This window comes from Penicillium hordei, assembly GCF_028827395.1.
Source record: "Penicillium hordei strain IBT 12815 chromosome Unknown utg000004l_segment0_segment0, whole genome shotgun sequence".
NCBI lineage: Eukaryota > Fungi > Ascomycota > Eurotiomycetes > Eurotiales > Aspergillaceae > Penicillium > Penicillium hordei.
Genome location: NW_026623145.1, coordinates 1,072,088 through 1,099,285, shown reverse-complemented (window position 1 = coordinate 1,099,285; position 27,198 = coordinate 1,072,088). Strand labels below are relative to the sequence as shown.

Sequence of the window (27,198 nt, the reverse complement as noted above, 5' to 3'; positions counted from 1 at the left end):
TTGATGTGTCATTAATGACGATTATTAGAACATATATCTGTTCAAGGTCAGATTCTGGTAGCTACCTCAATTAAATATAGGCCCAGAGATGGAAAGATAAATATAGACTACGACGATTGAGTTTTCAAACGTTATTTAGCGAGCTCGGTTTGTGGCCGTGGAAGACTTCCAGGTTTTCTCTTGGTACAGTGTCCACTGTGCGATACAATCCACTATGGTGTACTGCGTACTCCGTACTTTGCATAAGTATGGCTTGCCAGCTACTCCGTACAATGAGAATAACCAGCAGTGGAAAGTCAAATGTAATACACATGGAACTGATCGACTACATCTGAGACACTTGTATTGCGGTGGCAAATCAGCCGCTCAAACACTAAAACAGAGTAATAAAAAAAAAGTCCGTGATGGCTTAAAACCCTGATGAAAGGAGCAATAGGAATTGAAGATCAGGGAGATCAAAGGATCAATATCACAAGTATTAAGAGTAGCTAGTAGCCCTGGAGAGTTGTGGAAAGCAAAGACGTGGTTCTTGTCGCTTGGGAGCCATGGAACAGGAACTGAGAATACGTCGGTGACCAATGGTCCACGGGTCTGAGCTCAAATTGATATTTAATTTTATTCGACCGGCGAATTAGATTTAAGAAAATAATTAGGTATATTTACATGTGTACGGAATGTAAATTATCATTTGGTTCAAATCATGATGGTCTCGATTTTCTCATGGTTGATACCAGTCACATATTCCACTCGCCACATAAGCAAATAGATAAGCGTACGGAGTACAACATAACTACGTACCATCCCGTGGATCATACATTTGTAGGAAACCCCAAAGTTTAAAAGTCAACTCTAGAAATGTACGCATACACAGGAATGAAAATCAGTCTCGATGCAACGCCATCCCTACATACCAGGTTGGTCGCCATAACAAAGCCGTCGAATCAACAGCCATTTTTGGAACAGCAGGTTCCATAGTCCGGTATCTCTGAAAATAGCCCCCCGCCACATTATTTGTTACCTGATTATATGCTGGCTGGTTACAGTGGGGCAAGTTTCAGGGGCCGTCGAGACTCCCTTGGATTCCGAGTGTCCGTGGGAGACTATCATTGGATAGAGAAAGGAGAGATTGGAAGAAGTGATCGGGGGAAACACAAGCGTAAATACAGTCGGACAATAACGGTATTCAAAAATGGACGATCAGGGAGAGACAGGCGTTTTGAAGAATACAAGGCTGGGAAAGAGGAGAGTCAATGGGCTAAACTCAATGCGCCACGTATGGTAAACAAAGGGGTCGTAATCAGTACCTGGGAAGCATAGGGGCTAACAATACTGGGAAGAGGTATTCAGTACCTGGAAGTCCGACACGTACTCTTTATGAGTGTAAGATGACGGTAAGACGGTAAATTACTCTGGAGACAACACGGCGAGCAACCCCCCCGAATCCCAAAAATAACAAGCATTTTCTTGTCTTCCCTTTCCAACCCCCTTCCATTCGCTTTTTGTCTCCATCTTTCCTTCTATTTGCTACCTTTCGTGTTCTTTCTTTTTTGACGAAAGAAGGATAGGAGGAAGGTTGTTTTGCTCTTAAGATATTCCCATTGCACCTTCCTTTTCGTGAGACAGGGAAACCCTCACTTGCCATTCGTTACGGAGTCTGAGACTCGTTCGACACCTTCACTTGGGTACTCAAGATAACGCATTTGATTCCTGCGCATCTGGCTTTCATCTTTCTTCGTCCATGCTGCATTAATTCGACAACCCGAACAAAAAAAAAATAATACTTTGAATGGTGACGGTTGAGGTGAGATTCGCTGGAGTCTGTTTGCATCATCAGTCTTGGACATCTGGAGCTAATGCCTTCCGCAGATCTCTCAGCACTAGATCGATCGCGACTCGCTCGTCATGTCGGGCTACGCAGGCGGAGGCCACTATGACGATGGCTATGGCCAGCAAGGGCAGGCACATGGTCAACCTCATGGTGACTCCTACTACCAGGACGAACATGCCCAGGGTTATTACGACAACCAAGGATACGGTGATGGTTATTACGACCAAGGGTATGGCAATCCAGGCTAGAAGAATTTGGGCGAAGGAAGGGCTGACAGCAAGAATAGTAATGGCTACTACGGAGCGGATGGTGGCCACGGCTCCGACGCCGCCCATGCGGATGCAGGCCACGGATATGCTGACGGAGGATATTACGAGGCCGGACACCAAGATCAGTACTACGGCGGCGCCGCCGGAGCCGGGGGCGACCAGTACTACGACCAGGGACAGGGACAACCACGAGGACGTCGTGGCCATGATTCCGAGGAGGATTCCGAGACCTTCAGCGATTTCACAATGAGGTCCGAGACTGCTCGTGCTGCGGACATGGACTACTATGGCCGTGGAGACGAACGGTACAATAGCTACTCAGACAGTCAATACGGAGGACCTGGTGGTGGGGGGTACCGTCCTCCTTCCTCTCAAATCTCATACGGAGGCAACCGGTCCTCTGGTGCTTCGACTCCTGTCTACGGGATGGACTACGGCAACGCCCTTCCCGCAGGCCAGCGATCGCGTGAGCCTTACCCTGCCTGGACATCTGACGCCCAGATCCCTCTCTCGAAGGAGGAGCTCGAGGATATCTTCCTGGATTTGGTCAACAAGTTTGGCTTCCAGCGAGACAGCATGCGAAACATGTATGACCACATGATGACTATGTTGGACTCTCGCGCCTCGCGTATGACGCCAAACCAGGCACTGCTCTCCATTCATGCTGACTACATCGGTGGTCACAACGCTAATTACCGCCGGTGGTACTTCGCTGCTCATCTTGATCTCGATGATGCAGTTGGTTTCGCCAACATGAAGCTCGGTAAAGGCGATCGGAAGACGCGGAAAGCTCGCAGGGCTGCAGCCAAGGCCGCCAAAAAGAACCCCGAGAACGAAGAGGAAACCCTCGAGGCTCTGGAGGGAGATAACAGTTTGGAGGCAGCCGAATACCGGTGGAAATCTCGCATGAACCGCATGTCCCAGCACGACCGCGCCCGTCAGATTGCCCTGTATCTTTTGATCTGGGGTGAAGCCAACCAGGTACGATTCCTGCCGGAGTGCATTTGTTTCATCTTCAAGTGTGCCGATGATTACTATACCTCGCCGGAATGCCAGGCTCGCGTTGAGCCGGTGGAGGAGTTCACCTATCTCAATGAGATCGTGACTCCTCTCTACCACTACTGTCGAGACCAGGGATACGAAATCATGGACGGCAAGTACGTTCGTCGTGAGCATGATCACAACAAGATCATTGGTTATGATGATATGAACCAGCTGTTCTGGTACCCCGAGGGTATTGAGCGCATCGGGTTCGAGGATAAGACTCGTCTAGTCGATGTTCCCATCGCCGAGAGATGGCCCAAGTTGAAGGACGTAGTCTGGAAGAAGGCCTTCTTCAAGACTTACAAGGAAACCCGCTCCTGGTTCCATATGATCACGAACTTCAATCGTATTTGGGTTATCCACCTGGGTTCCTTCTGGTTCTTCACTGCTTACAACGCGCCGACTCTGTATACCATCAACTACCAGCAACAGGTTGACAACAAGCCAAGCACGCCCAAATACTTGGCTGCTGTTGGTTTCGGTGGTGCTCTTGTCTCCTTCATCCAGATTTTAGCCACCATTTTCGAATGGATGTACGTTCCTCGAAGGTGGGCTGGAGCGCAGCACCTCCGAAAGCGCTTTATGTTCCTCCTTCTCATGTTCATTATCAACCTTGCTCCTGGTATCGTCATCTTTAGCATCTTGCCATCGCTGAAATTAGGAGAGTCAACCGAACATGGTATTGGCCTCGCTCTCGGTATTGTCCACTTTGTTATTGCAATCCTCACGGCTGCTTTCTTTGCAATCCAGCCGTTGGGCGCGTTGTTCGGCAACTACATGAAGAAAGGTGGAAGACAATATGTTGCCAGTCAAACCTTCACAGCTAGTTTCCCTCGTCTTTCAGGTAACGACATGTGGATGTCATATGGCCTATGGGTCTGTGTGTTCGGTGCAAAGTTGGCAGAGTCCTACTTCTTCTTGACGCTATCTTTCAAGGATCCCATTCGCATCCTGTCTCCGATGCAGATCCACCAGTGTACTGGCGCGAAATACATTGGCAACACGCTTTGCCACCGACAGCCTCAGATCCTCCTGGGCCTGATGGCCTTCATGGACTTGACACTCTTCTTCCTGGATAGTTATCTGTGGTACATTATTTGCAACACAATCTTCTCGGTGGCACGATCATTCTACTTAGGTGTGTCTATTTGGTCACCATGGAGGAATATTTTCTCCCGACTTCCGAAGCGAATCTACTCCAAGGTGCTCGCCACTACAGACATGGAGATCAAGTACAAGCCGAAGGTCTTAATCTCACAGGTTTGGAATGCTATCATCATTTCCATGTACCGTGAGCACCTTCTGGCCATCGACCACGTGCAAAAACTGTTGTACCACCAGGTTCCCTCTGAGCAGGAAGGCAAGCGCACCCTCCGCGCCCCAACCTTCTTCGTGTCACAGGAAGATCAATCTTTTAAGACTGAGTTCTTCCCCCAGGGAAGTGAGGCAGAGCGCCGTATCTCGTTCTTCGCGCAATCCCTCTCTACACCAATGCCCGAGCCTCTCCCCGTTGACAACATGCCTACCTTCACGGTCCTGGTTCCCCACTACAGTGAGAAGATCCTGCTGTCGCTCCGCGAGATTATCCGTGAAGATGAGCCTTACTCGCGTGTCACTTTGCTTGAATATCTCAAGCAACTGCACCCCCACGAATGGGATTGCTTTGTCAAGGATACCAAGATTCTGGCAGACGAGACTTCGCAGTTCAACGGTGATTACGAGAAGCCCGAGAAGGATGCTGCCAAGAGCAAGGTCGATGATCTTCCTTTCTATTGCATCGGTTTCAAATCTGCCGCTCCTGAATACACCCTCCGCACAAGAATTTGGGCCTCCCTCCGATCTCAGACCTTGTACAGGACTGTGTCTGGTTTCATGAACTACAGCCGTGCTATCAAGTTGCTTTACCGTGTTGAGAACCCCGAGGTTGTGCAGATGTTTGGAGGAAACTCTGAGAAGCTTGAGCGTGAGCTCGAACGCATGGCTCGCCGCAAGTTCCGCATTTGCGTCTCCATGCAGCGTTACGCCAAATTTAACAAGGACGAACGTGAGAACACTGAATTCTTGCTCCGCGCCTACCCCGACTTGCAAATTGCATACCTTGATGAGGAGCCACCTCTCAATGAAGGCGACGAACCCCGCCTGTACTCGGCCTTGATCGATGGTCACTGTGAACTTCTCGAGAACAACATGCGCAAGCCCAAGTTCAGAATCCAGCTCTCTGGAAACCCCATTCTCGGAGACGGAAAGTCTGACAACCAGAACCATGCCATCATCTTCTACCGTGGTGAATACATCCAGCTTATTGACGCCAACCAAGACAACTACCTTGAAGAATGTCTGAAGATTCGCAGTGTCCTGGCCGAGTTCGAGGAACTGACTACCGACAACGTTTCGCCGTACACCCCTGGAATTGCCTCGCCTGATGAGGACCCTGTAGCCATCCTGGGAGCCCGTGAATACATTTTCTCTGAGAGCGTCGGTATGCTTGGTGATGTTGCCGCCTCCAAGGAACAAACGTTCGGTACCCTCTTCGCTCGTACACTTGCTCAAGTCGGTGGCAAGCTGCACTATGGTCACCCTGATTTCCTGAACGGCACTTTCATGACTACTCGTGGCGGTGTTTCCAAAGCCCAGAAAGGACTTCACCTGAACGAGGATATTTACGCTGGTATGAATGCCGTCCTGCGTGGAGGTCGCATCAAGCATTGTGAATATTACCAGTGTGGTAAGGGTCGTGATCTCGGTTTCGGATCTATTCTCAACTTCACTACGAAGATTGGTACTGGTATGGGTGAACAGATGCTGTCCCGAGAGTACTACTACCTCGGCACTCAGCTGCCCCTCGATCGCTTCCTCTCATTCTACTATGCTCACCCTGGTTTCCATTTGAACAACATGTTCATTATGCTTTCTGTGCAGATGTTCATGTTTGTCCTGATCAACCTCGGTGCCTTGAAGCACGAGACCATCATGTGCCGTTACAACTCCGACTTGCCCATTACCGATCCTCTTGTGCCCACTCTTTGCGCCAACCTGATTCCAATCCTTAACTGGGTCAACCGTTGTGTTATCTCCATTTTCATTGTGTTCTTCATCTCATTCGTTCCTCTTGCCGTCCAAGAGTTGACAGAGAGAGGAGTGTGGCGTATGGCTACTCGTTTGGCCAAGCACTTTGGTTCGTTCTCGTTCATGTTCGAGGTGTTCGTCTGTCAGATCTACGCCAACGCCGTGCATCAGAATTTGTCTTTCGGAGGTGCGCGATACATCGGTACTGGCCGTGGTTTCGCAACGGCTCGCATCCCATTCGGTGTCCTTTATTCTCGTTTTGCCGGTCCTTCAATTTACTTGGGTGCTCGCCTCTTGCTGATGCTGTTGTTCAGTACCACAACGGTCTGGACTCCCGCTCTGATCTGGTTCTGGGTTTCTCTACTCGCACTGTGCATCTCGCCCTTCCTGTTCAACCCTCACCAGTTTGCCTGGACCGACTTCTTCATCGATTACCGCGACTATATCCGCTGGCTTTCTCGCGGTAACTCCCGATCCCATGCTTCCTCTTGGATTGGCTTCTGTCGTCTCTCGCGTACTCGTATTACCGGTTACAAGCGGAAACTTCTCGGTGTCCCATCGGAGAAAGGCTCCGGTGATATCCCCAGAGCTCGCATCACCAACATCTTCTTCAGCGAAATCATTTCGCCCTTGCTTGGTGTTGGTGCCACACTGATTCCGTACCTGTACATCAACTCCCGGACAATGTACTCCGATGATGTCAAATGGGCTGCGAACCCCATCCTTCGTGTTGCTATTGTCGCTTTCGCTCCCGTGGGTGTCAATGCTGGTGTTGCGGGCATGTTCTTCGGCATGGCTTGTTGTATGGGCCCATTGTTTGGCATGTGCTGCAAGAAGTTCGGTGCTGTTCTCGCCGCTATCGCTCATGCTATTGCCGTTATTGTCTTCCTGCTTCTGTTCCTCGCCATGTTCTTCCTTGAATCCCTCAGCTGGGCCCGAACCATCTCTGGAATGATCGCTGCGATGGCTCTCCAGCGCTTCATATACAAGGTCATCATTTCTCTCGCATTGACTCGTGAATTCAAAAACGATCAGTCCAATATTGCATGGTGGACTGGAAAATGGTACAACATGGGATGGCACACACTCTCTCAACCTGGACGTGAATTCCTGTGCAAGATCACTGAACTCGGTTATTTCGCCAACGATTTCTTCCTCGGCCATATTCTTCTGTTTGTCATGCTCCCAGCCCTCGCCATTCCCTATGTCGACACCTTCCATTCGGTTATCCTGTTTTGGTTGCGCCCAAGGTACGTATCTCTTCATCACAATGTCAAAATAACTCGTTACTAACCATACCTGCCTTTAGCTCTCAAATCCGCCCTCCTATCTATACTCTTAAGCAGTCTAAGCTTCGGAAGAGACGTGTGGTCCGCTTCGCTATCCTTTACTTTGTCATGCTGCTCATCTTTGTCGTCATTATCGCTGCGCCTGTCGTCCTGCGGAACACGGGGTCATTGGATGACATTCTCAAGAAGGACCTCTGGAAAAGTCTTGGTGTCTCCAAGACCAACGCAGTTGGCCTTCTGCAACCACTTGACCATGGACTCAATGACACTGTCTCCTGGTACACTGGCTCTAACATCCCCAAGGGCTACACCTCAGGCACCATCCCCGCAGCCTCCGAGGGCACCGGAGTATGGTCCATCTAATCGCCTTGGCGAAACGACATGGAAATGCTTTGTACAAACTTATGCGTCTATTAAAATTCGCTGCATTTTTCTGAACTCACCGGCGCACAATTTGATCTTAATGAATGGTTGCTTCCAAATATTGTTTGTGGGATGACGCTTGTATGAGGCGGTCTTCCAGGGTCATCCTCGGGGGTTTACCTTCATTTTTCCAGCTTTCTTTGCTTGTTTTATTTTACACTTCTACCGGAATTAAATTGCATTGCTTTCGTGACATTCTCTGATATACAAACATGTCGTAGTCCTTAATTTAAAATTTAGAGTGCCACGCACATCACAATAGACAGATCACGTGCCACGGAGGTTCCCAGGACTTCGAGCATCCCGTTTCATCTTCACTCCGTCATCCATGAGCAAACACCTGTCTTTCACTCCTCCTTTTAACCTATTGCATTTCTGGTATCTCACTGGCCTGGCGCACCTCACCACTCGCGCTCTCTCCAATCCTCCGCCATGGATCTCCAGGAGACCCAGCGTATCCTTTCCGAATATCTGCACGAACTCGCGGATCTATTTCACCGTGTGCCTGGCTCCGCAATCTTCCTCCGCTACGTGAAATCCAGCTACCAAGATGACCCAATTCGTTCTGCCGTCGAACTTTTCCTCTTCCTCTTCGCCGTCCGATATCTGCTAGCGCCCAAGTATTCGACTAAACCGGGCGTCGTACCACTCACGGAAGATGAGATCGATGATCTCGTGGACGAATGGACACCAGAACCCCTCGTCGGGACCCCAACAACCTTGGAACAGATGGAAGTTGATAAGAGAACCGTGATTGTTGGGTATTGTATCCATTGCTTCTGCCTAGCTTACTCCGCGGACATTTTACTGACGGATTAAATTGTGACCTCCAGCCCCGTAGGCCCAAAATCGAAACTGACCAACGGTCGCACTGTCACAAACCTTGGCTCCTTCAATTTTTACAACTTCAATACGAATGAGTCCCTCAAGGAACAGGCAATCCAGACACTCCGCGCCTATGGAGTGGGTCCCTGCGGACCCCGTGGATTCTACGGCACACAGGATGTTCACATGAAGACAGAAGATGATGTTGCGTCCTTCTTGGGGACTGCGGCTTGCATCATCTACTCTCAGGCCTTCTCGACTATTTCTAGTGTTATTCCTGCCTTCTCGAAGCGTGGAGACATTATCGTCGCGGATAAAGGGGTTAGCTTTGCCATTCGCAAGGGTATTCAGATCTCTCGAAGCATTGTCCGGTGGTATGAGCATAATGACATGGAGGATCTGGAGCGAGTGCTCGCGAAGGTCACTAAGGAGCAAGCCCGGAAGCCCTTGACTCGCAGATTTATTATCACAGAGGGTCTGTTTGAGTCTTATGGTGACATGGCGGACTTGCCCAAGATCGTATGTGATCCCGTTAAATTGAATTATGAATTTGTCGTGCTTACAACTGTCGCAGATCGAACTCAGACTCAAGTACAAGTTCCGTCTGATCCTTGATGAAACTTGGTCCTTCGGTGTTTTGGGACGCACTGGCCGTGGCATCACGGAGCACCAGAACGTCGATGCTGCCGAGGTTGATATGATTGTGGGGTCACTGGCTGGTCCCCTCGTTGCTGGAGGTGGCTTCTGTGCTGGTTCAGAGGAGATTGTTCACCACCAGCGTATTTCCGCTGCTGCTTACACCTTCTCCGCCGCGCTTCCCGCTTTGCTCTCGACCACCGCCAGTGCCACTATCAACATCCTTCAGAACAACCCTGACACAGTGACACAACTTCGGGAACTCACCAAGGCCATGCGGGCTCAGTTGGATCCCCGGAGCGACTGGATTTACTGCACCAGCTCGCCTGAAAACCCTATTCTCATCCTGGTCATCAAGCCGGAGGTTGTGGCTGCCAAGCGACTTACACCAGACGACCAGCAGTTCTTGCTTCAAGATGTCGTCGATGAGGTATGTTTTACACTTCCTTCCATTTTAACCATTTTGACCATTTCTAACGATCTTGCAGTCTCTCGCCAATGGTGTTCTAATCACGCGGCTGAAGACCCTCGAGGACAACTTCGAGCCCAAGCAGATTATCCCGCCAGCCCTGAAGGTGTGCGTCACTACCGGTCTCACCAAGAAGGAGATTGAAAAGGCAGGAACAATCATTCGACATGCCATTACCAAGGTGATGAGCAAGAGAAAGTAATCTCTTCCCTTGCCTCTTAGCTTCTGGTCCTGACCAGACAATCCGATGACTGCTCATGCCCATATGACTTCGGCATCTATCGATTTTCCGTTCTCAGTCGACCTACGCCCTAATGCCCCTTCAATACTTGTATTGTTACCTTGTCGATGTACATTCTTATTGCATGCCTTGCACAGGCCCGCCCTTTTCTTTCTTCGTTGGCGGTATGGTTCTATACCTGTGCAATGGTTCTAAGTTGTTTAATACTATCTTTCTACCCTTGGCTCTTTCCTTGACGGATTTATCTATATCTGCATACATTAATTGTTCAGACCTGAACCTGCTTTTTAACCCTGGAATGGAGGTAATGCCTTGTGTTCCGATCCTCTGCTTTTGCTCTCTCGCCGTATCTGTATCCATAGCCACCAGTTTGAATGCCTGCCAGTCAGATGTTAAGTAAATCTTCTAGTCAAAATATCACTTCGCCGTTTATTTGATGGCCCTGGACCTCACCAACAGGCCGCCAATATCTCCGGGCCAGACTAGCCCTAAAACTCCCCCTTCCTTTGACCCCCTTCCAATGTCTCAATAATATCAAATAATTTCTTTCCAGCATTCTCTCACATTCACCGAATCCCACTGTGTCTCCGAGCAACCCCCAGGGATGGGCCCCGCATTCCATAGACTCCCTCATTAGGAGCATTCTCGGTCTATCACTGACCTCGAGATCTCGTATGAGATGCCCCGAAACTAAGATATCTTCGACCAATTGGGATGCCAGAGGGCCCTCAACCAACCCAAGGGGCATGTTTGAAATCTTGGAAGCTCCCTGATTCCATTCCACATCTCCTCCCAAGATCGAGGCACTATGCTTGGCTATCCTCTTGTTTACACGCTCTGCTAATCAGGCCCACATAGGTGGAATTCCGTGCTTGAGGTCGGCAGCATGGTTATAATGGGTCCGATCGGCACTATATCCGTGGGTTTCCTTTTCCAGATGGTTGCGAAGTCACTCTTGTGATGATCGCCGTCGACTAAGTTCAGAGACTAAGTTTGGGTTACTTCACTCGGGAGTTTGCAGATCGGTTTTCCCTGGGAGAACTTAGCTGCAGTATGAAGCGCCTTAATGAGGCGCTTGTTGGCCTGCTACTTGCATGTGGTGTTTGCGCCAAAGCTGGGGGTAAGAACGTTATTGCTCAAATAATCTCATGCTTAGATGGGATTTTGCTGATTGGCGATAGTCGAGAAACAGGCTCGTGGCGATGTCGCCCAACCACACTATACGAAAGAGGTAGTCGTCTGGATCAATGAAAAGGGAGAGCGCGTCAGTACGGAAACACACTACGTTCCGGCCTTAACCTCTGCACTGCAAGATAATGTTAGTAGATAGACCTGTTCCCGATGAAGAGAAGAGATGTTGGTTCCTTATCAAAAAGCCAGCCCTAACTCTTCGATCAAAGAAACCCCCAATATCAACCCCAGGCACGGGTGTCTCCGATATACCACCACCAAATGTACTATCCAGGGACAACAACGACGCGAACGACCACCCTGTCCCAGCCAAAGGCAAACCCAAGGAGCTACCGCACCCTAACACACACCCCAAACCAGCCATTCCTCACCCCCATCCTCACCAGCACCTACACGCCCACTTCGGCATCTCCTACTCCCCCTACAAGGCAGATCGCACCTGCAAGAATCAAGACGAAGTAAACAAAGACCTAGACCGAGTCTCCGAATACTCCTTCATCCGCATCTATGGCACAGACTGCGACCAAACAAGGACCGTAACCAACGCTGCACGTCGACACAACATGCGCGTTTTCGCCGGCGTCTACGACCTAAAGAACTTCCCAGGAAGCCTTGACGCCTTCGGAGACGCAGTATCAGGCCCAGACGGCAAAAAAGACTGGTCAATCTACCACACGATCGCCGTCGGAAATGAACTCGTAAACGGCGGTACCAACTCCGCCAGCGACGTCGTGACAGCCGTCCAAAAAGCACGTTCCGTGCTACGTGCGCAGGGCTATACAGGTCCCGTCGTCACAGTCGATACTTTCTCCGTCCTCCTCGACCACCCGGAACTCTGCCATGTCTCTGATTACTGCGCTGCGAACTGCCATGCTTTCTTCGATGCTACGCAACGGCCTGCTGGGGCTGGTGCATATGCGCTCAAGCAAGCGCATAGTATCTCTGAGAGAGCGGGTGGGAAGCGTACTATGATTACGGAGTCTGGGTGGCCGCATGCTGGGGATGCGAATGGAGGTGCTATTCCTTCGGTGGATAATCAGCAGGCGGCTATTGCGAGCTTGAGGAAGAGTTTTGATCATCGGAGGGAGGATTTAGTACTTTTTACTGCTTTTAATGATTTGTGGAAGGATGATAACATGTATACCTTCAATGCGGAAAAGTTTTGGGGGATTCATGGGGGTCTGTAGAGAGCGTGAGCTCTGGTTGTTTTCTTTCTTTTGCCCCAGCCAGACTGGGGCTAGCTTTCGCTCTTTTTTCTTCTTTGGTTAGATACAGTTATTAGTGCACATACATTACTTGGAATAAGATGACAGTCACATGACGAAAAACGATGTATTAACATGAAGCTTGGAATGGTTTCGCTGATGATATTATTATACATGATAGTCTATATTGTACATTAAAAGCCCGTGAAAAAGAAGACAAAAGCTTAGCGGCGGGAAGTCCGAGTAGACTGACGTTCCCACGCCTCATCCTCTGAACGCGCCTCGATCTGATCCATCCACCCATCCTTACGGGTAAGCTCATCGAATGCTTCCTTGTTAGACGGCAAATCCCAGAAGAAATCCTTCCCGTCTGGGGATTTCCGATGAGCCTCCAAATCCCGGGCATGGCGAATGATAAGCCCGGTCAGCATGCCGCGGGACTTGCCACTCGGGTTGATGCCCAGCTGGTTCATCTCGCGCAGGATTGATATCACAGCGGGAAGGTCCTTGCATACTCGCCAGTGGTAATGGATCAATTCATCGTACAAGCCAGATGAAGCACCGAGGAAAGAAGAGATACGGCCGTACTCTTTGATCGTTGAGCGGAATTGGGGGATAAGTGGGGATTCGCGGAAGTGAGTGTTCAGCAGGCGGAAGGCGATCAGGAGGACCTTCGGGTATAGAGATACCACGACGGGGGCGACTGGAACGACGGCTGGGACCCGGAGAGGTCCTGATGGGGGAGTGGATGGTTCGGGCTGATCTGTTGTGCTCAGGCTGTCTGGGTCCGAAGCCTCAACGAGAGATTTCTCGTCTAGGTGGCGCAGCATGGAGAAGATGCGCTCTTTGCATACCTCCCACACACCCATGTCGCCCTTGCCATCCTCAATGGCTTGGAAGAGTGCAAATTCGATGTGCTCTGATTCCGCTTTGACGACAATCTCAATTGCCCTCCGCAGGCTGATGGTTACTTCGGCAGCGCTGGCTGTGGCGGGCTCGGAATAGCCCAGATCACGGAGATAGATTCGCTTGGGACCTTGGTTCTCCTCTGGAACTTGTTCTTCCGTATCTGACTTCTCTGGTCTTCTATAAGAAGAATAGTCATCCTTCGGTTGCTGCTTGGATTTCAATGCTGCTTTCTTTGCCCTTGGGTCTTTTAGCAGATTGTCAAACACCGACATGAGCTCGGCCATTTCCGCCTTCTTCTCCTCGCTGAGTGGTTTCAATGAGCTCGACTCGGTAGTTTCCCCATCATGTTTGAATCCAAGCTGTTCTAAGAGTCCTCCAAATATCAATTTCTCCTGGGTTGTGATCTTCGGTGCTATCTTCGTTGTCTTCTTCACCACTGATGGTCTGAGGCTAGGCCTTTCGGATACAGCTGCTGCTTTTTTCTGCAGATAGCTTCGTCGCGGTTTGCGGGTTACCTCACTCGTTGAACTGGAGGTAATTGAATCCTCAGAAGCATTCTGACTTGTGTTATCCCCCGCTAGTGATTTGTTCTGCGTTGCATCATCGGTCTCGGTATTATTCTGGGTAGAAAAGGAGCGTGGAAAACGACGATTGAATTGTTTCCGGGCGGCGGATGAGAGTGGTGTAAGTGTTCGGGTGTGATATAGGAAAGGAGCCGTAGAATTGCTTCTTGAGAGGAAGCATAGCCGGTTGATATTTGTCGCCATTGCTGAGTCGTCAGGTCTGCACTTGAGCAGCCTTGTTCGTGCACTTCTCAGAGCAAGTCCAACCTGGAGTAAATCTTACTTCTTCTCTTTCACTTCTTCAAACCTCACAACTTCAATTTTTTTTAAAAAAAAAGAGAAACAAGAAGATCACTATCTTTTTTTTTTACAAGCACGGACTAATCAGCGATCAACTTTCTGCAAAGTCACATGATGTCGTGTACCGGGTCCACGCGTTTCGCCGAGGACGTGCCTCGCACCCCCGAGGCGCAAACTGCCTACGAACCAGAGACGCCCTCAACCCCCGAAAAGAACATGGCACCGAAAAGTGAATTGTCGGACTTTGAAAAGCAGCGTTTGGCAAACATTGCCGAGCGTGATGCGCTGTTGAAGAAACTCACCCTCGAGTCCCAATCCTCGGGGCTCTTCGCAAGCCCTAAGACGCCCGGCACCAATGGCGCGAAACCGAAAAAGCGCCCGGCTCCTAAAGTGAAGGTCGAGGAAGTTACCACGCCCCGGCGCACATCCTCGCGCCTCAAAGGCATTGCAGCCGAAAGTGAAGTAGCGAAGCGCAAGGCCGACGACGAGTATGAGGCGATGCGCGAAGCGGATAGAATCAAGAGGATGCGCCGGACAGACTCGTTCAGTCAGGCGGATATGTTTGTTTCGGGTCAAAAGCTTAGTGCGGATAGCCTGATTGGCGTGGATGTCATCACCAAGGGTGTTGCGAAGCCCTATGAGAGGACATTTGGGGACGATGAAATTGAGAAGACGACGGACAAAGACCTGAAGGCTCTTCGGGAGGAGATGAATGGGCTTCAATTGTGGGAGTCTTGGGACCCTCAGCGTAATCACTATACCCTCTATATCGACAAACTACCATTCTGACGTATTTTTGACCATTACAGGGATCAAGATTACCCCGGAGCGTGTGTATAGCATGGCCTTCCACCCGTCCGAATCCAAACCTCTCATATTCGCAGGGGACAAACTGGGCCATCTGGGAATGTTGGATGCTTCGCAGGAAAAGCCCGCAGCGGGCGAGGACGACGACGAAGATGACGATGACCCAGACCCAGTTCTCACCACATTGAAGCCGCACACCCGGACGATCAGCGCAATGATGGTTAACCCCTCAAAGCCGACACACCTGTATACGGCGAGTTATGACAGCTCAGTTCGATCCCTGGACTTGGAGAAAATGGTCTCTTCAGAGACTTATGCTCCAGAGTCCACCAGCATCGACGAAGCGCTTTCCGGAGTAGATATGGCCCCCGATGACCCTAACACTTTGTACTGGACTACACTGCAAGGTGGATTCGGGCGATATGATACGCGAACGCCGCGGAAAGACAACAATGTGTCAAACTGGGATCTTTCTGAGAAGAAGATCGGGGGCTTCACACTGTGTCCCTCACAGCCCCACTACTTCGCAACAGCAAGCCTGGATCGATTCCTGAGATTATGGGATCTGCGCAAGCTCTCGCCGGACAATCCCACACCTATTGCCGAGCACGAAAGCCGGCTCTCGGTTTCGCACGCAGCTTTCAATGCTGCTGGGCAGATTGCTACTTCTTCCTACGACGACACACTGAAGATTTACGATGTGGGCGCGAAGGGTCTGTCTTCATGGGAGCAGGGCCACAGACTTGCAGAAAAGGAGTTTACTCCGGACACTGTTGTTCGTCATAACTGCCAGACTGGCCGCTGGGTTACCATGTATGACTATTCCTTTCTTTATTCATTTTGCGTCCCTTTTGGTTTTGCCAAAGTATCATGCCCTAACTTTGTTCTTATAGTCTCCGCCCTCAATGGCAAATCAACCCCCAATCTTCCATTCAACGGTTCTGTATCGGCAACATGAACCGGTTCGTGGATGTTTACAGCAGCAATGGAGACCAGCTTGCTCAACTAGGTGGTGATGGCATCACTGCTGTTCCTGCTGTGGCTGTGTTCCACCGTAGCAAGAACTGGGTTGCTGGTGGCACTGCTAGTGGCAAGCTCTGCCTATGGAAGTGATGTATTCTACACTTATCTTCTTTATGTTCTTTCTTCAAGAATGTGGCTGTACAGCTTATTTGCTAATTGCTTTGATGTGTTTTGATCTTCCTTCGAAGACCCGGTGTTGCAAGAGAGGTGTTGGCTAAAGCTTGGTTCATCTCCTGCTGTCTTATGACTCAAAGGCGACGTATCTGATTGTTCTGATTCGATGTACAGATGTATTCAACGAATAACATTTAATGATTGTCTTTCTATCCAATAAATAGAGTCAACAAACACTGCAAAAACGAAAACACCAATCCATTCCATCTATTGGAAGAATATAAAAAGAGTAGAAGGTATTTACACGATGGCCACCATCTCCGAAGGAAATCCAAACACACAGAAAGGCCCAAAAAGATTCCTCAGAACGACCAAAAAGAGTAAAACACAAAAGCCTCAACCGAGTTCAAAAATCAGATTGTTTTCTTTTTTCTCTTCCCAAAAATTGAGAGCGTTAATGTTCAGCTCTCTTAGTTTTTATCTTAGAGCTAGGCTTGGGGGAGATGTGTATAAGGGAGGGCGGGACCATGAAACACACAATCAAAAGAAGGAATGGGTATCAACACCATGACACATGCTTCAAGAGGAGAACATAGAAATATAGATGATCAAGTAGAACGGAACTCGAGGAGGCAAGATGGAAAAGGGGAGTAGAGAGAGAGAGAAGGGGTAAAAAGAGGAACGTGGAAATCATGAGCACATGGGAAAGAGGTAGACGAGGAAGAACAAGGTCAAAAACGTATAAATATGAAAGGAGATTGCATGGGCAGACATTGGTGCATTAAGATTCATTGCGTAGATCCTCGTGCGAATGCGATTGAGCCTGTTCACGTTCCTTGGCCTTGCGTCGGGAGGGAGCAGGAACAAAGTCGAAGAAGCGGTACTTGCTTGAAGAGGACTCTTTCGTGACACTGGACCTGCGTGCCTTGGAGGACTCAGGGTACTCGAGCGAGTAGGTCGAGGAATTCTTCGAGCTTCCGGTGCTGTCGCGTGCGTCAGACCAACGTGGGATGGAAAATGGAATGCGGCTTTGGTCCCAGGTCGCCGATGACGAGCTTGGAGGCGTGTCATCCTCGGCATCGGGGGCGTGGTCAGTGGATCGGCGGGTAACCGAAGGACGCGTAGCAAAGTAACCAACCGAATTGCGATGGTTGCTTGGGACCGGTGCAGTACCAATTGACGTTTCTATCGCCGGGGTGTCAGGTTTGCTTGAGCTTTCGTCGTAGAAGGTCACGGGTCGTTCCATCGAATCCACCAGTGCTTCCCATTTGATCTCAAGGTTTCCACTTGGCCGCTCTGCTTGCTCAGCTCGTCTGAGACACTCTTCAGTGCGTGCCCGTAGGCGAAGGGCTTCTTTCTGGAACTTAGAAAGGTTGACGTCCAGCTCGGTCAATTCGTTAAGTCGTTCCGGGGAGACTTCAAGCCAGACACGTATCAAGTTCGCGAATGAGCGGGCATAGTCGATGAGGAATGGAAGGCTAGGGAATCCCTCACGCGATGTGGGCGGCAACCGCCCAAGGATTTGGATAGGGGTGGTGTAGGAGGGTGTGACGATAGGGACTGGTCGATCGGCGGGAATCGCACAAACCGAATCAACAAAGTTTTTGAATTCCGAGCGATGACCAACAAGGAATTTGTTCATCGGTTCCATCCAAGGTTCTTTATTGCCGAATGTTGTCATATTGGCCAGGCCCTGTAAAGCTTTGGCAATGAGGGTCAAAGTGCGCTGTGCACGAGGACGAGGGTGATCTAGAAGGGGTTAGCAAAAAGAAAACAGAAGGTATGGGCGTAGCTCCATACCTTTCAAGAGTCCGAAAAGCTTCGGGTTCAGAATAGCCGGGCAGAAGAAGCGTAGGAACAGGAAACCAGAAACACTGCTATACGTCACAGACCGGAGGAAGTCACCATAGCGATCGTCTGCACACGCCCTGACATGCCGGAAGATGCGTCGCAGTTCTGGGGGACACTTCGACGCAGATCCTGCAATAGACTTCCACACGCCTGTGGTGAGAGCTGTGAGGTTTCGCCAGTTGCGATCAAGATCCTCGTGGCGTGGAACTCGAGATGGATCAACTTCGCATTCCGGATCGCTCTCATCAATATCACGTAGTCGTTCCGCGATAGTATCCTCCAAGTACTGCTTGCCCAGACGACGCATGTGAAGATCGAGGGCCTTGGTTAGCAGCGAGTTTCCACGGAACAAAAGATTAGCCTCCACAGTGGCCGTCCTTCCCATGTCCCTGACAAGGACCTCGCGCTCTTGGCTAGTCTCCTGTGTAGTATTCGAATGAATCCTCGTTGTATACCTTAGCCGGTTAGTGGTGGATTCTTTGTGCACCCCATCGATTTCATCTTCAACCAAGGCTGAGATCCATTCCACCGTTGACCCCGAGACCTGGTAAATGTTCAGAAGCATCTCGGCCAGGTGATTTAGCTCCGATGACATCAGTTGTGCCATGTTGATCGTGAGACCATTGGTGAAGGAGTGGAGAAGTTCCGACATCGCCGAGTACTCGTCGGACATCAAGACGACGGTTTCCTCCATCCGGGCTCTCATGAACATCTCGCCGATTGCCTGGTCTTGGTTATCCAGGATAGGCCACCACTTTTCGATATTCACGCCAGCATCTAATTCTTCAAGTCGCAGATCTACGCGTCCGAATATGATATCATTTGCAGAAATTTCGATCTCATCCAGCATGTTCACAGCACTCACGTCTTGGTTGGGTGCGTATGTTCCGTGGGCAATAAGTGTCCAGTCCCTTTGTGTTGGATTGAGAGTTTTGACGAGGATAGAGGCTTGGGATAGCACTGGCGGCAGATCAGTGAAGAGGAAGTCTTCCCGCCAGAACGGATTCGTGGTGCGATACTTGACGGCAGTCTTGCCACGAATTTCCCCGTCTAGGAGCACCTCTGTGTAATAGTCGCTGACCTTCGAGGTTGGAACAGGCTGGCCATGTGATCTTGATGCCTTCCGGCTTCGGGGAGTGTCCTCCTCCTTGGTGCGAAACAGCTTTGCCTCCACAATTTTCAAGCTCAAGAATCGTTCAATCCGAAACATGTCTTTGGTCAAGGGTGGTTCGGTGGTCTCGACTTCGGATGTTTTATTGGGATCTTCTCCCTGAGACACAGGACCGTAAAGCTCTGGGATTGTGAATGCGCGGAGAAGCACAAACCACACCTCGAAGAGAACACGGCTTTCAAGAGCGAGGTATATAGGCCGCACGTTGGAATCGGGTACTGGGTGTGCCGCATATTGAGGATAGATGGCAATGCAAAACTCATCATCCAATACCGAGGAGTTCAGTTGCTGGATAGCGCAACGTGATAATTGAGATAACTGCACACATGCTAAAAGAGACACATCGGACTCTGTGTAGAGCTTGAAAAAGCCGTTTTCTTGTAGTGTGCAGCTCACCTTCTGCCACGAGGAAGAAAGAGCCCTTGATTGTCTGTACGTGGACACGCGGCGTCCGGACACCGGCATTGCACCGGAAGCAGACGGCTTGTCCCATAAAAGCATCTTGCCAACTTTGATGATAGTTGCATCCTTGTGTACTGCACTTTCCGAGTTGCGTCGACGTTCGGGGATCCGTCGGTCTCCAATCACAACCTCTTGAGGCTTTGTCATCTTGTTCTGAACACCCTTGGGCCGAATTGGTTGCCAACAAAGTAGAGCCGCAAGCCAGGAATCGAAGGTTTCGTTTACGTGAGGTCGTAGTTGTATCCCAAGACCAGAGGTAAATGTGTAAACGCTTAGATAGGTGCATTGGAGCTCAGAGTCCCACATTGTCCGGACTCGACACCCCCGTAGATCGGGAATTAAAGTTTTGGCCAATGCCGGCTCTCCCTTGGCTTGGTAAATGAGACTTCCAGTAGCGACATTGATAGCGCAGTATCCGGATGTCCAGGAAGTGGTCGAGGCTGTTCGAAATGATAGGATTCCATGCATTCTACCGCAAGTAGTCTTCATCAACTGCAGGATTTTTGTAGCTTCCGCACCAGAGAGGGGTGAGGCAAACGAATCTCGATTTTGTGCTCCGCCGGTGACTAGACCAACAGCTTTGCTCATTCGATGGCGAGGAACGGTCTGGCTGCTGTATTTTGGGGACTCAATTGACGGAAACCCAATGGAAGATGACGGATCTTCAGGTAATTTTGGTTGAGGCGCAGGCAATTTTGGTTGAGATGGACTGGCCGTGTTAATTGACCCAACCCGCGTTCGAGCTTTGAAGGTGCTGGGGGCGATGTCGTTGCGTTGCTCCTCAGCTGCCGTTGTCCGCGATCGCGCCCGTTGACTCCTTGCTTCCACCGGAGGATCTTCTTCGCCTGCTCCAGATGAGTGTTTGTTAAAATCCCGACGACGTTCGGGTTCGATGGGTCGTGATCGCACGATGTTTCGAGGTGAAGACAAAGTGCCGCCCGTGAGGTGTTCCGGTTCGGATAAAGGGGAATGGTTGGCGGAGGAGTGCGGCTCGGGCGTCACAGTTCGAATGGTAGTTTCTCGGAAACTGTCGGGGTAGACCATACCATGCCGGTCCCTAGATGAAGACTTCTTGCTTGAACGCCGTTCCACTGGACCACTGTATAACGCTTGGTGCATTGAGCTTCGCTTGAACGCGTTCGAATTCTCGGGCTCCATCTCGTTTGGTAATAGACAGCCCCTTTGACAGGCGATGTACATAGAACGAAAATGAAACCCGTCAATATATGAGGAAAGGAGAAACAGGCTCACTTCCTAATCGCGCCCAGTACAAACCTCCCTCAACACAACCGGTGAGAAGTCCTTGTTAGCACCCGACGTATGCAGCACGACTGCGCTTGTATAATTGGGGGTCACTTTTGTCCAGGAAATTGTTATGAGACCACATGGAGTCCGGTGAGACGTTGGGTATTGAGGTCGCACATTCGGTCGAGGCGCCGGGAGAGGGGAAGCAATGAGACCAGGACAAAGGAGGCGCGGGTCACCGTCGTTTGTCTGAGAGATCCAGGAGTACCTAGCGAATTCGGTGAGCGTCCAATCCTCCGGCCAGTCGATAGCGATAGTGTCGCTGCCAGTGTCAGTGATGGTCTGAATAAGCGACCCGAGGGAAATTGGTGGTTGAAACGGGCGTGATATCATTATTATTGGAGGGAGGGGGAGGGGGTGTTTAGGATAGGGTATAGTAAAGAGATGCGCACATACCTTCATCAGTCCCTTTTAAAATTGGGGAGGTTTTGGTTATACTCTCTATGAGAGGTGTTTGTGGGTATATGTGTTTTCGCGGATTCTAGCAAATGCAGGCCGCTTTGGGATTGGGGCAGAATGAGGGGGGAGGATTTCAAAGATAAATATTTTCCCAGAAAAGAAGAATCAAGTTGAAATCGTAATGGGAGGATCGGATGAAGATCATCCAAATGACAGAGAGGAAGAGAGAGAGAGAGAGAGGGGAGGGGGAGGGGAGAGAGAAAGAAGTGGATAACGGAGCTGAGTTTGTATAGGGGAAAAATAACGAATAACGAAATAACGAGGAATGGGCAACACTTTCTGGCCCTTTTTCACCTATCTCAAATCTCTTGAGCTTTCAAGTTCTACTATTGGTTATATCTCTTCACTTTTTTACTTACATACTACCCTGTTTTAGGCTACTTTGATGACAGCGCAACATGGGATCACCAAGTTCCATCTACATACATCTCAATCTTCCCTAATGCAATCCCTAAAGCAAGTGAGGTTAGACTATGTATTTACCTAGATATACTTTATGTAGACCCAGGTCTCAACCTTTTAACTTTCAGCCTTTAACCGAAGATACCGAGTTTATATTGTATAATATCACCGGGGCAAGGGAAGAAGTAACCAGCGGGTTTGAGCTGGGCTTGACCCTAGATCAATAGCTTTCCCCAAGCCACTAGCGTGCATGTCTCCCCTTCCATTCGGATTCCCGAAAATAGTAAAGTGCCGAAAGATTCTAGAAGTCGACATGACTGCATGGCGTCTTTTTACTGACTCGCACTGGCTAGTGGACTACTGGGCTAGTGGTAATCGGACCACTAATCTTGAGTCATGAGGTTCACGCTTGAGATACATGTCGATTATCGATTTCTTTTCTCTCTATTGCATATCATTCTATGTATTCAAGGCTCCTGAGGATTCCCACCTTCTACATTCACTTGCACTTACTCCGTACTTCTATACAGAGTCGTTTTCATATGGCCTGCTATCTGCAATATGCAAAACAATCCCAACGTGGGATCTGGGGCGCAGATCCTAGCCCTAACCGGAAGTGGGTACGGAGTACAGGATGCACCTAGGCAAGCATTTTGACGGGAGTACGGAGTATGTAGGTACCTATGATTTACTCCATACAATTTTGTGGTCGGGATATCTCTACTAACACAGACCAAGGGAAATCCCCGACAGTGGAGCCTCATGTTAGTCTGCAGTGTTGAGGAAATGAGATCTTTCAGCCGGAATGATATACTGGAGTCACACAGGACTCAGTTCAGAGCTGTGGAGGGATGGTAGGTGTGAAAATAAGCACACTGGTCTTGCAGAAACCAAACACAAAAATATATAACATGATCAATACAATATAGCATAGCAATCGTACAAGTACCAATTCGCAATTTCAAAATGCATATTCTACGGGTACCCACACATGACCACACAGATGATTCCAGATCACATGACAAGCCTTGGCTTTCCCTTTCCGTTTTAGTGCTTACTCCTCGCCGCTTTTTTCTCACTGAGTACAACTGAGCACGCCCTTAAACGCCAGGGCTGCTTATCAAGTTCGAGCTGAGCCTAGTTACCCACATAGGTACTACATACGTATGAACATTCTAAGTCAGCTGCATCACTAGCATTGGAAAATGCAACACGCTAGTCCCATCGCATGTAATCCTCCTATCTTAGATGGCCACTATCGTCCCATCACGAAAAGCCTGGCTTTATCAGTATGACCACCCATCCTAACGGCAGAGTCAAACAGCTGTTGGCAAAGGCATTGGGACAAGTTTCACTAGCTATTCGGGCGATTAAAGATTGTAATAAGGAGATTCAGCTGAGGAGGGAAAGTATATTAGGATATGCAAAGCTAAGGTGGTTGAATGTTGGCACTCATTTGATGAGTGCCTCCCGCAACGCATTGCCATCCGGCTGAAGCTAGATTGTATCGGCGATCGGACAGGGGCAGATCTACTGGGCCGATAAGATCGGCATTCTATCCTATCGGACATCCTCTCCGGCATGGATATAAGGCCCATTAGGCGATCTAACTGGGCTAGTAGTGAATTTTATAGTTATAAGGAGGGTTAGTCGGGCAAATTGGTATGTATCCCAAGGTTGATTGTATCCTATTGCATAATGACGCTTTTCCCGGGGGTTGCCATAACTACTGGTGCCGCGTCTGGTGTGTGCCCTCCCTCTGCTGCCCTTTATCATATTTTCTCCGACTATAGTGTGTAAAAAAGATACATGCTGACATGACTAGGCATTGGCCGAGCCATTGCTCTCGCATTTGCCACCGCTGGATACCAAGGAATCACCATAGCCGACCGGTTAGCCGAAGGGTTGGCGCAAACGCAGGAATTGATTGCCAAAGAAGCCCCAAATGCAGCGGTCGAGACGATCGTGATCGACGTCGCACAGCTCGAGTCAGTAATAGCCATGGCAGTGTGCACCGTGGCACGCTGGGGACGTATTGACCTCACTGTCAACGTTGCGGGAATACAGGGCCCGGCGCAGCGCTCAACAGCGCTCACTCTTGATGAGTTCGATGGGATTCAAAAACGTCAATTATCGTGGTCTATGGCTGTGCGCGCGTGCTAAGCTGGCCCAAATGTTAACGCAGAGCCTACTGCCATCCCATGACAGTCGGCCTGGCAACCGTGGTGCCATCGTTCACATTGCTAGTCAGCTGGGCGTTGCATCGCGATCGACTGCGCGTGGGGGTTCCCTAGAGTTGGCCATGTGATGAGATGGACTAATTATATTCTTTAACGGCCTACTGTGCCAGTAAATCCGCCGTGATATCGCTCACGCGCAGGCATTGATGTTTGGCTGTCCTCTGTCTGTTGAATCCGCTGCCCTTGCTAATGGATTTAGTACTCCAAGGAAAATATCCGTATCAACTGCGTATGCCCTGGCCTGGTTGAGTACATGTTCTCTCTGCTTCCTGTCTCTTTCGGTGGGTTCACCATTCCAACGCACGCCTCCCTAGGACACCCATGACCGGAGGCTCAGAGGAGCAACGCAAGTTTTTTGCACCCGCTATCGCCATCGCACCGATAAACCGGATGGGTCAGCCATCGGAGATTGCAGACGTGTGCTTGTTTTTGTGTAGCAGCAAGGCGAGTCTTGTGCAGGGTGCCTCCATGGTGGCCGATGGGGGGTATATGATTAACTAAATGCGTACTCGCTGACGATGCAATCTCTATTTGTGGTATGGTCTTAGGCCACCAGTGGGGTCGCTCAGGCATAAAACCCCGGGATCTTTGCTTCCTTTCTAATATAACCCCCTCCCTTCTGCATTTGGTCTTGCATGTTGTAGTCTCAAGAATTTAGAAAGGTGTGGTTGCGGAGTATCATGCCCTAAGTACTCTTGATATGGCGATGGATAGGCTATGTGTGAAGATGAAGGTTAGAAGTGTGGTAGACGGTTTATAGAAGAGTGTATACACCAGTCGTTTAAAGTCGTGTACAGCTAGAATTTTCCAGATTATTTGCGGTCAGCAAGGCCAGCTCCTCCGTCGCTATATGTGTTTTGAAGCCATATTGGGGAAATAATACAGCTAATTTACCACTAGACTATAACAAAAACCTAGTTCCTGTTTAGGGCCAAAAGGGGGCCATATTCCTAGTTCGACCCCATATCATAAAATTGACTTCAATTGATCTCTATTTGTCTCGCTTCACTATTTAGCTTGCAATAAAAGTGTGGAATCCGATTCAATTCGCTCTCCTTGAATGGATGTGTCTTGATCCAATGCCGAGCAATTTCTTCGCGAGTAGCAAACCACACACCCTCGTGACCTTGTATGTAGTTAACAAGCTCGCGTAGTGCTTGAAAGCGTGCAGGCAGACCAACAAGCCGGCTGTGGAGGCCGATAGTCATTATCTTGGGCTCGCCATTGCAGCCCTCTTCGTACAACACACATCAAATGCGGCCTTGCAATATTTCAACCAGTCACGGGGACTGGTGAAGCCTGGCGATGTAGTAAACTTGTTGTCGTAGACGTCGTACATATAGGGGATCATCAGCAGTCTCTTACTAGGTCCAAGGGATGCGCTGTCCAGTAAGGCAGCTCATCCGAGTACGAATCACATTGGTATAGTAGCTCGAGCCCCTGCTGCTCAAACACATGGCACACCAATCCCTTGCTGGATATGGACGGGCGACTCACATACCATCCCCGCGGTGGCTGGCCGGAGATCTCACGGCTGGCCTCGATATTCTTCTCAATTTGCTCCTTTTCAACTGCCAGTGGCAAGGCATGGTGATTAATCCAGCGATACCTATGAGAAGATATCTCATGTCCCCTCCCCACTAGATACCGTGCTGCATCGGGAGACTTTAGGATCGACTGTCCTACCGTATACACTGTCGCCTTGATCTTGCGCTGTTCAAGGAAGTGCGCCACTCGCCAGACGCCCAACCCGCGTACCATACTCATCCTGCGTTTCCTTCTGTATATCGCGCTGACCGATGTGCACGTGTCGGCCCATAATCTAGTTCAGGTCAGCGGCCGTAGAATAGCTTTGGTGTGTATGATTTATGGCAGTTAGGCTTACCTCTTGGAGGTCCGTTTCCAATCGCATATCCCCATTAATCACACTGGCGAATTCTTTTGTTAATCGCGACTTGGCTTTTGTGGCGGTTGTTCGTTCACGACTGACCTGTACTCGCCCCCCTCCTCATGATTCAACACAATGTTGACACAAAGCTTCGCATTGCCGGTCCATTGGGGGTCTGGAAATTTGCCCTTGTAGCCTTCGAAGTCACGGTATCCAGCAGACAGCGGGATGTTTTCCGCAATGCATTGCTCAGTTGTGAACAAGCGTGTGGCAGTCATTTAAAATATTTGCTCTTGGTTAAAGGATAAATGGAATAGAGACCAGATGGATCGACTAGAAAAAGCCAAGGTTATTAATTTTTTATACTGGATACTCTACAGATCCATGCCTTATCTTCCCCCAATTAAGGGGCGTTTTGGTCTGCTTCGCATGGAAAATTCTAGATTCTCCAAGCATTTTCTTGTTTGCTAGGAACATGATTGAGAAGAACGACATGAAAATCAATGAGCCTTTGAGTTTGAATAATTCTCCAGACCACCTCGCTCCGATATAAATCATCACTGTTCGAACAATTTCCCCCATCTCTTCACACGCGTTGAGTCTACTCCGCTCATTCCCAACACATGCCAAACGACAGTGGAAATGATGTCGAGAACTATAATGTCAAACTTCTGCTCCCAATAGTCCACTCTCTGTGCGTCACGCAAGTTCGTACAGAAATTTGTTATTGCCTGCAACTTTGACTCGCCACATCTCCCACCATCATGTCGAGTGTGGGCTCCTCTACCTTGACGAAAGTTCTATTCTTCGACAATCCAAGATGACTCTCTTTGCTGCAGTCAACCCTATAAGTGCATATGTTCTAACGATAGCAGACTGGACGTTGTCCGTGTACGGTGACACCAGTCCTAGTTCTGTGATAGAGAGCCTTTTCAAAGCTTTGTTCAAAGCTAACACAGACGTGGTAGCTGGAATGCCTGTTGCGGCTGTGATAGATTGGCACAAGACCGAGTCGATTTCAAAGCCGAGAAGTGCCCGTCTAACCAATGATATCGACGCCCACGTCGACTAAGAGTTTGGCAGCGGGAAGGATCGTTTTACTTTGGAACTGTTGCGGGGAATTTTGATCAAGACTGATATCAGAGACGGCAAATCGAGAGAAGTAACTTGTAACATCAAGGAGTTGGGAGGTAATTCTTTGCAAAAAAGGCTCTAGAC

General features: G+C 49.6%; 9 protein-coding genes across 9 annotated transcripts; 6 read left to right on the top strand and 3 right to left on the bottom strand.

Moving 5' to 3' along the window:
* Positions 1 to 1,902: 1,902 nt before the first annotated feature.
* N7537_007680 (1,3-beta-glucan synthase) lies at positions 1,903 to 7,859 on the top strand (the record flags this gene model as incomplete). The annotated part of the gene is made up of 3 exons (XM_056898735.1): positions 1,903 to 2,057; positions 2,115 to 7,457; positions 7,517 to 7,859. The coding sequence occupies 3 exons, from the start codon at positions 1,903 to 1,905 to the stop codon at positions 7,857 to 7,859; spliced, it is 5,841 nt and encodes a 1,946-aa protein (XP_056750811.1).
* Positions 7,860 to 8,314: 455 nt separating this feature from the next.
* lcbA (serine C-palmitoyltransferase subunit lcbA) lies at positions 8,315 to 10,104 on the top strand. The gene is made up of 4 exons (XM_056898734.1): positions 8,315 to 8,680; positions 8,753 to 9,263; positions 9,319 to 9,810; positions 9,869 to 10,104. Exons 1-4 carry the CDS (start codon positions 8,352 to 8,354, stop codon positions 10,049 to 10,051), a joined length of 1,515 nt encoding a protein of 504 aa, XP_056750810.1. The 5' UTR covers positions 8,315 to 8,351; the 3' UTR covers positions 10,052 to 10,104.
* A 1,039-nt stretch (positions 10,105 to 11,143) lies between these two features.
* Positions 11,144 to 12,468, top strand: scw4 (putative cell wall glucanase (Scw4); the record flags this gene model as incomplete). The annotated part of the gene is made up of 3 exons (XM_056898733.1): positions 11,144 to 11,210; positions 11,272 to 11,358; positions 11,417 to 12,468. The coding sequence occupies 3 exons, from the start codon at positions 11,144 to 11,146 to the stop codon at positions 12,466 to 12,468; spliced, it is 1,206 nt and encodes a 401-aa protein (XP_056750809.1).
* Positions 12,469 to 12,710: 242 nt separating this feature from the next.
* Positions 12,711 to 14,162, bottom strand: N7537_007677 (uncharacterized protein; the record flags this gene model as incomplete). The annotated part of the gene is made up of 1 exon (XM_056898732.1): positions 12,711 to 14,162. The coding sequence occupies one exon, from the start codon at positions 14,160 to 14,162 to the stop codon at positions 12,711 to 12,713; it is 1,452 nt and encodes a 483-aa protein (XP_056750808.1).
* Positions 14,163 to 14,369: 207 nt separating this feature from the next.
* On the top strand, positions 14,370 to 16,178 carry N7537_007676 (WD domain protein; the record flags this gene model as incomplete). The annotated part of the gene is made up of 3 exons (XM_056898731.1): positions 14,370 to 15,006; positions 15,068 to 15,878; positions 15,959 to 16,178. The coding sequence occupies 3 exons, from the start codon at positions 14,370 to 14,372 to the stop codon at positions 16,176 to 16,178; spliced, it is 1,668 nt and encodes a 555-aa protein (XP_056750807.1).
* Positions 16,179 to 16,983: 805 nt separating this feature from the next.
* Positions 16,984 to 20,844, bottom strand: N7537_007675 (GTPase-activating protein BUD2; the record flags this gene model as incomplete). Its single annotated transcript, XM_056898730.1, has 2 exons — positions 16,984 to 17,951; positions 18,003 to 20,844. The coding sequence occupies 2 exons, from the start codon at positions 20,842 to 20,844 to the stop codon at positions 16,984 to 16,986; spliced, it is 3,810 nt and encodes a 1,269-aa protein (XP_056750806.1).
* Positions 20,845 to 23,550: 2,706 nt separating this feature from the next.
* N7537_007674 (SDR family NAD(P)-dependent oxidoreductase) lies at positions 23,551 to 24,593 on the top strand (the record flags this gene model as incomplete). Its single annotated transcript, XM_056898729.1, has 4 exons — positions 23,551 to 23,596; positions 23,678 to 24,000; positions 24,292 to 24,373; positions 24,430 to 24,593. The coding sequence occupies 4 exons, from the start codon at positions 23,551 to 23,553 to the stop codon at positions 24,591 to 24,593; spliced, it is 615 nt and encodes a 204-aa protein (XP_056750805.1).
* A 1,216-nt stretch (positions 24,594 to 25,809) lies between these two features.
* On the bottom strand, positions 25,810 to 26,258 carry N7537_007673 (Glycoside hydrolase/deacetylase beta/alpha-barrel; the record flags this gene model as incomplete). Its single annotated transcript, XM_056898728.1, has 3 exons — positions 25,810 to 25,914; positions 25,978 to 26,020; positions 26,083 to 26,258. 3 exons carry the CDS (start codon positions 26,256 to 26,258, stop codon positions 25,810 to 25,812), a joined length of 324 nt encoding a protein of 107 aa, XP_056750804.1.
* Positions 26,259 to 26,800: 542 nt separating this feature from the next.
* Positions 26,801 to 27,052, top strand: N7537_007672 (uncharacterized protein; the record flags this gene model as incomplete). The annotated part of the gene is made up of 1 exon (XM_056898727.1): positions 26,801 to 27,052. The coding sequence occupies one exon, from the start codon at positions 26,801 to 26,803 to the stop codon at positions 27,050 to 27,052; it is 252 nt and encodes an 83-aa protein (XP_056750803.1).
* Between the last annotated feature and the right edge of the window lie 146 nt (positions 27,053 to 27,198).